The 13,056-nt window shown below is 35.6% G+C and overlaps 1 protein-coding gene across 21 annotated transcripts in view; it reads left to right on the plus strand.

Annotated features, from left to right (window-relative positions):
* The window catches only part of Qtman (queuosine-tRNA mannosyltransferase), a 462,684-nt gene that overhangs the window by 34,648 nt on the left and 414,980 nt on the right, over positions 1-13,056 (plus strand). For 16 of the 21 annotated variants that reach the window (XR_015445963.1, XR_015445964.1, XR_015445957.1 and 13 more), the window contains exon 2: positions 5,145-5,373. The exons of the other annotated variants lie outside the window; for them this stretch is intronic. Coding sequence is in view for 11 of the 16 variants with exons in the window: in XM_087197538.1 (XP_087053664.1) it covers positions 5,153-5,373 (221 nt within the window). In the remaining 5 variants the exon portion in view is untranslated. The remainder of the gene's footprint in view (positions 1-5,144; positions 5,374-13,056) is intronic. 21 annotated transcript variants of the gene reach the window in all.

The raw sequence follows: 13,056 nt of genomic DNA on the forward strand, positions 1-13,056 counted from the left end.
CTTGGTTCTTATTTTTTCCCCATTACCTGTGCGCCCTTCACCCCCTCCACCCTTCCCTATTTACATAGACAATCTATTTACATAGATAAGTATTTTTTAATGATTAGATCAAGCTCACTCAGAGGTTAAAAAGGCAGAATGACACATGTTCAGTCAACTTGACCATAATTGTTTTTATTGTGTATAGATAGAAAAATACTGATCTGTGCTCACCTTGCAGCTAAAATTTAATTTTTATGTATATGCATTAATTATATATTTTAAAATAAAAATTTTTATTATACTAAGATTGAGGTCAGCAATTCACTCTCTGGGCAGATGACATCCAAAGTGAAAACAGTGCCTGTCTCTTTAGGTAGGATTAAGGTCCTTAGTCCAATTTCAAATGCATAAGGACATAAGGAAGACTTAAGAGTGTTTAGAGTTATGTTCAAATCTATCCTTTTATGTAGAACCTTACCAAGGATGGCTCATTAGTATGATCTTGTTTCTTATTGAGATTTGCCCTTCCTGAGTTTTGAGATTCATATACTATCTTTTAGTACAACTACATGAGAAGATGTTATGCTATGTGATGGTTTCATTGTCTTTTGGCTCAAAACATTCTAATTTTTATTATGAAGAAATTGTAGAGATGAGCTGAACATGGTGAAGTTACATAGTATTTCCAGGTCATTTTACTCTTTGATAGAAATGCCTGCTTTATGAAAGTTGGAGGGGAAATTGACTGTCTCTGGATGAGATAGTAGCAAGCTACTAGAAGGCCATGCCAGGTTGGAAATATTCCTGTAGTCATTTTTGGAAAATATAATCTCCCACAATACTTTACCTGGTTGCCTGTTATCTTAGTCCATTTTGTGTATAACAGAGTACCAGACTGAGTAATTTATAAAGAAATTTATTCTCAGTTCTGGAGGCTGGAAAGTCTAATATCAAGTTATGAGCATCTGGTGAGAGTATTCCTGCCCTGAAATAATGTAGAGGGTATCACTTGGCTAGAGAGATGTAAGAAACCAGGAGGGTGGGAACAAGAGAGAGCTGATTGTTTTTACAAGAACAGATTTACTCCCTCAGCAGTGATATTAGTTCATTTATGGAGGTAGAACCCTTATGAACTAATCATTTCTTAAAGGCCTCACAGTTAATTCTGTTACAATAGTAATTAAATTTAACACAAGTGTTACAATTTAGATCTAAAATGGCTGCCAAAGTCTCAAGTATTTGGAAGGTGATTGGGTTACAGGGGAAGGGGGCTATACTCATCAGTGGGTTCATCTATTAATGTGTTTACTAGCTAAATGTGCTGTTAGGAGGTGCATCCTGGTTAGATGTGGGGTACTGGGGGTATGACCTGAAAGAGTGTAGTCTTCTCTCATGCTCCTCTCTTCTGTTTCTGCTTCCTGGGTGTTTTGGGTTGAGTATTTGTTCTTTTTCTTTTTTTTTTCATTAAGTTTATTGAGACATTTTAGATATAAAATACAGTTACTTTCATCATTGGGATCTTGTACCTTTACATGATGTATCTTGAGTCTTATTTTTTTCCCCTTCTCCTGCCCTCCCTTCACCCCCTCCACCCTTCTCTATTTGCAAAGATTTTGTTTCCATTTTTTTCCTTTTCTGATAATTTTTCTTTTCCCTTCTTTCCTTTTCCCTCCCCCTCCCATTTCCACTACTCCTTTAGACCTTTTCTTCCTATTATGCATTTTTAAAATTACAATATCAAAATTTAGAGGGCATTACCACAGATTTTACAGAATTTAAAAGGATATAGAAAGCATATTACAAAAACCCTTTTTGAAATAAATTTGACAACTTCTAAGAAGTACCTTGGAAGACAAATTAATGAAACTAACTCTGGAGGAAATGTAAAATTTGAATAGCACCTATTAAAGAAAGTATATTCCTAGCTTGAAAACCTACCCATATGACAACAGGCTCATATACATTTTAACTGATGAATTATATCAAACATTTAAAGCAGAAAAAAGAAGGAACACATCTCCCCACATTTTAGGAAATCAACATTGTGCTAATACTGAAACGATAAAGATAATAGAAGAAAAAAGTGTGAACATAGATAAAAATTTTTAACAAAACAAACTATTAGAAGTCAGATCTGGCAGTATGTAGAAAGTGGTTTTGTTATAGGGATGGCAGTGTTGGTTCAGCATTGGAAGATCCACCCCCATAAATCATTTTAACAGAGGAAAGAAAAAAGCCATATGGTCCTGTCAGTAGTTGCAGAAAAAGTATTGGACTAAATTCTACAGCTGTTCATGGTAAAAACTATCAGACTAGAAGTAGAACAGAACCGTCTCAATGGATAAGACATGTACTCCATACTTCAGCAAAAAGCGCCTTATATGAATGGAAAAGGTACAATGCTTTCTCCCTAAGGTGAGGAACAAGGGCAGACATGAGTACTCTTCATCTGTCTATTAAATTTTGAAACAGGCCCAAACCAAAATAGTCTGGCAATAAAAAGAAATAATTAGCATAGGATTGGCAAGGTATAAGTAAAATCTTTATATATAGATGAAATGATCATCTACAGAGAAAATACTAAAAAAACTCTAGGAGCCCCTAGAACTTGTATTTGAATTTAGCAGGATTAGAAAACCCAAGGTATATATGAAAATTCAGGTCTGTGTATACTTGCTATAAATGAAGAATTGGATATTGAAATTTAAAAGTTATGTAGGAGTACAAAGGACCTAGAAAAGTAAAATGAAAAACCAATATTGGAAGACATTTATTACCTTTTTTTTTTTGGTACTGGTGATCAAACTCAGGACCTTGCACTTGGAAGGCAGGCGGCGGAACCACTGAGCCAAATCCCTGGTCCTTTTTACCTAATTTTAAGACTTCCTCTAAAGCTATAGTAGTCAAGGCAGTGTTGGAGCAAGGAAAGACATATAGATCATAGGAATAAAACAGAAAATCTGGAAATAGAACCACACATATATGGTCCACTGAGTTTTGAAAGATTATTTAACATTAACATCTTATAGAACATAAACTCAAGAGCAGAGGAAAAGATAGTGTTTTCAGCAAATGGTACTAGAATACCTGTTATCTGGATATAAAAAATTAACCTCAACCCTTTGTTTCCATACATAAAGATAACTTGAAAGGATCTATGAACCTAAATATGAAAGACTGAAACTATAAAACTTCAAGAAGAAATTATAAGGGAAAATGTTCATGAATTTAGGGTAGGCAAGAATTTCCTAGGATACAAAAAACATGATGTATAAAAGAAAAAAATTGATAAATGAGGTTCCATCAAAATTTAGAACTTTAAATGACATCATTAAGAAAATGAAAAGTAGTCCTTAAACAGACTATAGTTATAATACATATAACCTATGGCCAGAATATATAAAGAACTCTTACAGCTCATTCATAGACAACCCAATTGAAAAGACAGAAGAAGATGATAAATAGCCAGTACAGCACAAGGAAATGTGTGCAACACTAGAATCAGAAAAATAAAAGATCATATTATATACTCATTAGGGAGATGAAGTTTAAAGTTTTAGAAGAACAGATGTCAGTTTAGGTGTGAACAAGTTAGAACTTTTGAATACTGCTAATGTGAATGTAAAATGATAAAGCAATTTTGGAAAACAATATAGAAATTACTTGTATTACTGTTAAGAACCAACAGTTCTGTTCTTAAGTTTTTACTTGAGAGGAATGAAAACACATGTTCACAATAGATTTGAACATACAAGTTGAGTATCCCTCATCTGAAATTCTTGGGACCAGAGTGTTTCAGATTTTCATTTGAAATCCACTTGATCTGCAAAGAGGATAGCTACTCCTGCTTTTTTTCAGATTCCTGTCACATGGAGTATTGTTTTCCACCCTTTAACTTTCAGTCTATGAGTTTCTTTTTGAATTAAGTGTGTTTCTTGTATGCAGCATATTGGTGGATCTTGCTTCTTGGCCCATTCTGCCAGTCTGTTTCTTTTGATTGGTGAGTTGAGTCCATTAACATTGATGATTATAACTCATACATATTGACGTATCATTGTCTTGACTTTTTCTTTTTGTTGGATTCTCCCCTTTGCATTTAGTTTCTTGTCACGCCCAATGGATTCATTCTGCTGGGCTTCCTGTGGTTGTGATCCTTGTTGTCTTTTCCTAGGATATTGTCTAAAATTTTTTGGAGTGTTAGTTTGGTATTCATGAAGTTTCCAAGGTGATTTTTGTCATGAAAGTATCTTATTTCTCCATTAATTTTGAAAGATAGTTTTGCAGGGTACATCAGTCTGGGTTGGAGACTGTTTTCCTTTAGGGCTTGGAATATGTCACTCCAAGCTCTTCTTGCCTTGAGGGTTTGCACTGAGAAGTCTGCTGTGATTCTGATGGGCTTTCCTTTGTATGTGATTTGTTTCTTTTCTCTAACTGCTTGTAGAACTTTGTTCTTCTGTTGGGTTTCTGGAATCCTAACTATTATATGCCTATGTGTAGATTTTTTTGGTCAAGGCTATTTGGAGTCCTTTATGCCACACTTATCTGTATGTCATATTCTTTCCCCCTACTTGGTAAGTTTTCTGCCATCACTTCTGTGAACAGTTTTTTTTGTTTTTTGTTTTGTCATCTGCACTCTCTCCTGTTACTTCATTGGCTGTGATCAGTCTTATGTAATTCTTTGCATTGTCCAGCAGCTGCTGGATTGATTTATGTGGTTCCTTACAATTTTAAAGAAATTTTTCTTTTCCTTGTCACTAATTGCAGTCTTATCTTCTATATCTGAAATTCTGTCCTCACATAGCTCATTCTGCTGTGTAAGCTTTAAATGGAGTTTTTAATCTCCTGGAAATCTGTATGTATTTGTTTTATGGATTCCATTTGTTTCCTATGTTGGGATTCCATCATGTTCCTAAGCTCCTCTATTTTTTTTATCTGTTTCCTCTCTAGATTTATTAATCATGTTTTGCACTATGGGCACAATCTCTGCTGTTAAGTGAGAAATTATTTCTGATTTCATTTTTTCCAGATCCTCTTTTGTTGCCAGTTCAGGGAGTCCAGGTGGTTGAGTATCAGATTGTTCCCTCTCCTTTCTCTTTGGGGTTGCTGTAGGTGATTGGAAGTCTGGTTTTGAGGCTTGTTTACATGTGTTCTCATTTCCACAGGAGCAAGGATGTATGTGTGCTGCTGGTGCCCATTAGGCTCACCTCCTCTGCTCTGGGAGTGGTGCTATGGCAGCCTGGGAGCCTCCTCCTGGGTGCCGGGATTGGCTTACCTCCTCTGTGCTGGGAGCAGTGCTATGGTGGGCCAGGAGTCTCCTCCTCCTGGGAGCTGGGATTGGTTCACCTCCTCTGTGCTGGGAGCGGTGCTATGGCGGCCCCACAGCCTCCTCAGGTATTTGTTCCTCTGACATGCCCTTCAACCATGCTGTTTCTGCCTTTCGGACAGCTGCTTTTTTTTTTTTTTTTTTTTTTTTGAGACAGGGTCTCAGTCTTTTTGGCCTTGAACTCAGTATGTAACCCAGGGTGGCCTAGAACTTGTGGCAATCCTCCTGCCTCAGCCTCCCAAATGCTGTGGTTATAGATGTACACCTCCATACCTTGCCTAGAGCCAGCTACTGTGGACTGAAACTGAGCTAAAATAAACCTTTCCTCCTCTAAGTTGCAGCTATTGGTTATTTTGTCCCACTGACAGGAAAGTGACTAAGGTAGTGAGGTTTAGAGGAAACATTCAAATTATAGCACCTGTATTCTCTTACTTTGGCCTCAGATTCAGTGGGTGAAGTGAAAAGTGTTCAGTAGTTAAGTGTATAAAAGAGAAGACAAGAAAAAGACTTAAATAGTTTTCTATGATGACTAGACAGCTCCTCAGTTACATTTTCTGGAGCTCTGTCCTTAGGGGACAGGGCTACAATTACAAAACTCAGCTTTTTATATTATGATAGCTGTATTAAAACATGATATGATGTATCACACCAGGGATCAAGTCCCAGTTCTGCTGTTTACTAGCTGTGTGACATTGGGATAAGTACTTTACCCCTCTGAGTTCACTTGTCTACAGAGTCAGGGTGATGATAAGTTCCTTATATATTTGGGTTATAAAATAGAGATAGTCTATTTCATTTTGCCATAACAAAATACCTAAGACTGGGCACTAGCACAGGCTTATTTGGCTCATAATTTTGGAGGTTTAAATTCCAAGACCTATTTAGCCTCTGATGAGGGTCTTCTGGCTGTATCACAATGTGGCCTAAAATATCTTGGTAGAAAGTCAAGAGGGAGAGCGGTCACATAGTAATGCAGGAATCAAGAAACTGGCAGAGCTAGGTTTGCTCTTTTGTAAGAACTCATTCTACTCCTAGGAATGAGTCCACTGTAGGAGACCTGACCTATTCCCATGAGACAGCATTAATTCATTCAGAAGGTTAGAGCTCCCCGACCTCATTACCTTCTATCAGGCCCATTTCTTAAAGGCTCTATCACTTAAAAACCAATAGACAGGGGTCCAGACTTCTAGCATATGAACCTTAAAGGAGCAAACCATATCCAAAACATGATAGAGATACATGTAGAGAGAACAGCTCAGTGACTGGAAAGTCCCGGGGTATCAGCTGTTACATTAGGCAGGTTGATGAAAATGTATGCTTTAGAATGTTAAATTTATTATGATTCAAAATGATACACTAAGAAACCAATTTGAGATATAATTTGAAGGTAGGACAAATGTAAGTGCTTGTGCCTGGAGGGAATTAGAATAGAGGAAGAAGGAATTCTGGAAGAATATGTATGTATGTATCCATCTTGTAAGTTACATTATCTTTTTCTAGCTACCAAGTGATTTGAGACCATTTATGTTAGGTCTTTTTTAAGAGTTTGCATAACAAAATACCACAAACTGGTTGGCTCAAACAAGTGAAATTTATTTTCTCACAGTTCTGGAGTCTGTCAGTCTGAGATCAAGGTGGGTTTGCTTACTTGTGAGGCCTCTCTCCTTTGCTTGCAGATGATCACCTTCTTGTTTATATTGTCCTCAATTTGGTATGTAAACAAGCAACCCGGGTTTCTTATGTGTCTTCTTATAAGGACACCAGTAAAATTGGACTTGGACCCGCCCTAATGGCCTCATTTTAGCTTTATCACCTATTTAAAAGCCTTTTCTGCAAATACAGTAACATTCTTTGGCACAGCTGATTAGGGCTTCAGCATATTGATTTTAGGGGAACACAATTCAGTCCCTAACAGCATTGAACAGTGAGTTCAGTAATTTTTTTTTGGCTTAATATATTTATGCTTAGTTGTATGATTATACCCCTCTTGATCTTTTGTGTTGTTGCTGGACATTTTTAGGTTATCTTATATTTTTTCAGTTGTAACAATGCTCCTATAAATAGTTATATATTAATGTTTTGTATAGTGTGTGAGTTTCTCTGGCTCTGATTATATGTGATGAAGTAGATTTATTAAACTGTAGTGAGTGAAATCTCTGCTTATGATAGACATTGCCAAATTGCCCAGCAAAGTTTGTTTATTCTGCCTGGATGTGTCAGAGAATTCTTGTTTCATTTTCTCCCAGGTAGCAGCGATACTATAAGATTTTTAAAAATTCCGATTGATATGAATCTCTTAGGGTTGTATTGTGCATTGTTCTACTCGTTTGATATTGAGTATCATTTTGTGTCTTTATTGATCATTTAAGATTTCTCTTCTGTGAATTACTTGTTCATATCTTTTTCTTATTTTACTTTTCTTATTGTTTTATTGACATATTTTTTCTAACTGCTGCTTATTTCATTGTTAATTATGTGTTGGAGAAATACATTTTTGCAGTTTATAGATTGTCTTTTTCACTTTGTTTATGAAGTCTTCTTTTGTGCAAAAGTTTTGAATTATGTTTTGAAATGGGATCTTGCTAAGTTAGTTGCGTAGGCTGGTTTGGAACATGTGATCCTCTTGCCTAGCTGCCTGAGTAGATGGGATTACAGGCTCTTGATACTCTGCCTAGGTAGAAGTTTTACATTTTTAATGTTAAATTTATAAAATTTTTTCTTTATAGTTGTTTTTCTGTTGTTATTTATTTTTGAAACGATGCTTTAAGTGTCTTGATGTCAATTGAAGGAAAAACAAAATCACATATTGCTTTTTGTTTCATGGAAGGATGCGTTATACAAGCTGTTAATTTCACTAAGATATAATTTTAAATGATAGTGTTTTTGTTTTATAAGACTGAATTTTCTATGTACCCTAGCAGATGTGGTTTGAGACCGTATTTTGTGTTAATTCCAAAAGCTACTATTTCCATTTGTGGGTGGGTCTGTCATAATGATACAAAATAAATAAGTTTCTTTCTCTGTCAGTAAATAAAAGAGAACAGTGACTCCATCTTTGTGTGTTTTCCTAGAATTTCTTGACCTTTTGTAGCTCATTATAATCATCGAGAATGTACTAGATTCTCATTGCTATTAACTTTATGCTGCTAAGAGAAGCATTTGTTAATGTTATTTTACTAAAAATTATGCCTACTTTTTACCAATAAATAAGGTTTTATAGAAGTCTAGGGTAACATTTTCTCTGTATGCCATTTTCACAAGTCAGTTGTATACTTTGTAATTTTTTCCACATTTTGCTTCCTCACCACAACCTTACACCTTACCTTATACTTCTAAAAAATGCATATTAGGGCTGGGGATTTAGCTCAGTGGTCTGCCGCCTGCCTTGCAAGTGCAAGGTCCTGAGTTCCATCCCTGGTAACAAAAACCAAAACAACAAAAAAATGCATATTATGTGTGTTTTTGATTATGTGTGTTTTAAATGCTTACTGACTTACTGAGGACTCATTGAGTATCTGCATGTAGGCTATAGTCTCCTTGCTAGTCTCCCTTGTGCTGTTTGGCTATTTTCTGGTTTGTTTATAATTTGTATCTCTGTATACCAGGGCAGAGGTAAATACTGTCTTTTCAGTTGTCATTATAATTTAGTTCCTGAAATTGGTGTATAAAATCCACCAAAGTTCAAGAAGTTTTAGAGTGGTGGTAGTGTAGTCCCCAGTCTGTCTCTCAGGAATTTAACTAGATTTGCCTATTCTTTGGCCCCACCTTAAACCTACTGAATGAGAATGAAGTAGGGAGTGGGCTAGGCTGAAAAAGTGTAGAGAAAAGGGGAGGTCATCTGATCATTTCCCTCTTTCTGTGAACACACTGACCTTCATGTCTTTTCACTTGTCTACCTATGCTAGACTGCTGAAATTATGTAACTTTTTGATGTGCATCTGGTATCCCAGATTTCAAAGCAAAATCACTCGTTTATAAATATTTACCTGCATACAGTATTTAGCTCTGTAAAGGATAAAAAGAAATAAAAGGCATAGTCACTGCTCACATGCTTGAGCAGTTTAGAGACTTGGGTTCAGATTCTAGCTCTGAATTTGACTTGAGGGAGAATCTTTGTCAGGGTTCTCAGTGTCTGCATCCCATTTTCTTTTGTTGTAAAGTGAAGGCAACACCTACTGTGCACTTCTGACTGGGATGTTCAGGGGATTAACAAATAATGTATATGAAGTACAGTACTTTAAACATAATAGGCACTCTGTAAATGGTAACTGGATGATATTATCATGATAATCATCTTTTAGTTATTTCTGTACTTGAACATCACACTTGACTCTACAGCGGATGCTATATTAATGGTCTAGGTGACACTTTTCAGGAATTGCTTTCCTGGCTCCATGATGATTCCATCACAGTGGATAATTTAATTAGCCTCTGCCTGCTGAGCACTGTGGCTATGGCACTCGGGAAGAAAAATGTGGTATAGAAAGAAACAGTTTTGGAGTCAGACAGATCTTGATCTGTCATTACTCCACCATTCACTAGCTAATACACCTTGAGCATGTTGTTCAGTTCTTCTTTCTTCATTTTTTTCACAGAAAAGGGTAACATCTACCTTGAAAGGTTGCTGTAGGGATTAAATGAAAATGTACGTGAAGCACTTAGCCCAGGTAGGGTTAGGGTAATATCTGCAATGATTATTGCTTTGCCCCCCCGCCCCACAACCTCTTTCACATTACAGAATTTTAGGGTCTGTTTTATCCCTAATATATGTTGAATTTTCTTTCATATTTACACTTGGTGACCAGAACCTAAGTGACTTACTTGAAAAGGAGTAAGTTAACAAGGTAAAATTTATTTTGATTTAACAAGTCTAAGCATTTGTGATTCTTGGACCTTATAGATTTTTTAGTGTGTTTATGAAAATGATATTTTTTTACTCAGAAAATAAACATAACAAAATGAACCATTTTAACAGTTTTGAAGTGTACAGCTAAAGTATCTTCACGTTGTGGTGCACCTATCTTAGATTTGGTATAGTATTTGAAAATTTATTTCATATTTTCTGTTTGCCCTTATTTTGCAAATGGCTCTCTGTGGTAGACAACAGAAATACTAGAGCTGGTTTAAGCATAAGTGGATTTAGTAAGGAGTAATAGCAGTTGTGGTGACCTATGGCATGTTTGCCATAGTGGGCTGTTTGCATCATTGAAAGCTCTAAATGGTTTGTCATCACTGATAGGATCTTTGAGAGAGCAGAAGAAGACTAGAGGCTGAGTTTCTAGGAAGAACTCCTGCAAGCTTTCTCTTGTCTGAGAACCATGCTGCCCTTGCCTAAGTTTGGAAGCTGTTGAATGAAGAATTTGGATTTTTGCTGCTGGTCTGCCATTATTGTTAATCTGCTTGTTTGATTGCTAATTCTTCTGCTAATTTTTTTCTTATAGTCTCCTAGGAGTGTTTCTATTTGGGAAATTTAGGGCACATGTAGATCCCAACTTTCAAGAGTGCTTAGTCAAAGTAACCATTAGCTTTGTACTCACTGTTGTGTTGTGTGACACAGTAGAATGGGGTGAGTTGAGCCTTAACAAATCTACTGTGTCTGTCTTCACTTTCACAAAGGAAAATGCTAGGGGATGTAGTGATTAGCACCTTTGTCTTCGTGAAAGAGATGATAGTTTCAAAAGAAAGTGAAAATGCCAATCTAGCAGTGTAGATAGGAGCTAATGTTCTATGTTAAAGAAAAAAATACATTTTATGGGTGAAGTCATTTTTAAAGTGCAGTATTTTAAAAGCCCTAGATTTTGTATTTACTTAGCTTACAGTGAATAAATATATTTTATTAGAGTATGTCATCCTGTCCTTTTTAATTTCACAGTTTTACATTAAAGTATATAGATGTGACATTCCTACAGGGCTCTTATATTTTCTCATTTTTAACAGTTTAAAAAATGTATATACTTTTGTTGAAGTGATGTCTTAAAACCTGAACTCATAAAAGTTTTGTAATGTACATAGTTTGTATTATTTTGAACACATTCATAGTGGGATCAAGCATAGTGGTGATAGATTAGACACTATCTTTATATTGAAGGTTATTCTCTGTTTTAACTATTAGATTAGTACTGCTCAACTAAAATATTTAAATTGCTCACATTGATAACATGAAAAGATAATTCATGACTTCTCGCATTTTATGCTGTTAGTAGATTATCAGAACTTTATATGTATCTTTATAGCTAATATGGGCATTTTAAAGTTTTAAAATATTAAAAAGTGGAATTGGAATTGTAGTGCAACTTCTTAATGTTCCAAAGTACTGTGTATTTATGTCTTTACACACATACAGTGATACATACATATATATAATATAGATTTGTGCTTGCTTTAGTCTGAAAATTTGCATTTGTAACAGTTCTTGTGATATAGTTTGCCTTGTGAAGAACCAAGAGGCTTCATACTGTATCACTGAAATTGTCTCGTAGGTATGACTCAGACAGTTTTATTAGCAACATATGGGGTCTGAAGGAGCCACAGAGGGGAGTGTGGAGTGTGAGGGTGCTGGTCTGTCTTTTCTGACATGTAATTATATCAGTCCTCAGGCATGGTGTTATTTGTTGCTGCCTAGGGAATATAGAAAAATAATATCTAAAGTATTGAAACAAACTAGAATAAATTATAATTATTGAGTTTATAGGGAGTTGTTTGGATTAAAGACATTCTTTCTGCACTCCATTTTTTTGACATTTTACGTTTTATTCTAAATTAAAATTCAGGTTTTCAGTATTTCAGTATTTGGATCAAATTTGCCTAATCGGCACATAGCTGAGTTTCATAGATGAGGAAGACATTTGTTTCTCTATTGTGATAATGTGTGTTCTATTTGATTAGTTTTACTAAGTATTTATTAATTTTTCATTAGAGTTATTTGTAGTGTTGAAATGAATACAATCTGCTGATTACTACATGCTACACAGAGGACAATATCAGACACAGCCTGTGGCTTATGGAGTTTAATTCTATAAAAGCAATCACATGTAGATGATGGTTAGTGATAGGAACTATAGACATACATGTTAGTCAAGTGGTTACCTCTGGGAAAGAGGGTGGGAAATGGGATCAGGGAGAGATTTGCAGGAGCTTCAACTAAGTTGTTTTCTCTTTTAGCTACAATTTATTGATTTCCAAGCACTTGTAAACCAGAGACTCAAATTGATGCAAAGGTAGTATAATAGTTTGTTTTATCTTCCTTTCCTACTGTTATTATCTGGCTTACTCAGTATAATTTCTTAAAAAGAGGGGGTAAATTGCCAAAGATTGAGTGACTGATGGTGGAGGTTTCAAAAGATAGCGTTCTGGGAAGAATACTACCAAAAAAGGCACTGAAATATTTTTCAAATTCCATCTCAATTCAACTCACTCTCTTATGCTAAATATACACATTTATATCATGTATTCTGTAATACTTAAATTCTTTTTTAGGGGGAGGTGGTACTGTTGATTGAACCAAGGTCCTCCTGCATGCTAGGCATGCACTCTACTATTAAGCTCCAATCCCAGACTTTACCGTTTTTGTTTTGAGATAGGCTGACCCTGTGTTGATGAGGCTGTTCTCAAACTTGTAATTGTGCTTTAACTTTTTGTGTGATGGCTGGGATTACAGCCAGTGCCAAGCTACTTAAAATTTAAGAGGTGATTTTTCAGTCTTTATGTAAGAAAGTTACTGAGAGTTAAAATTTCTCTACTCTTGATTTATA

This window comes from Heterocephalus glaber, unplaced genomic scaffold, assembly GCF_053883595.1.
Source record: "Heterocephalus glaber isolate CG9 unplaced genomic scaffold, H.glaber_assembly_v1.0 deba00000347, whole genome shotgun sequence".
Lineage (NCBI taxonomy): Eukaryota > Metazoa > Chordata > Mammalia > Rodentia > Bathyergidae > Heterocephalus > Heterocephalus glaber.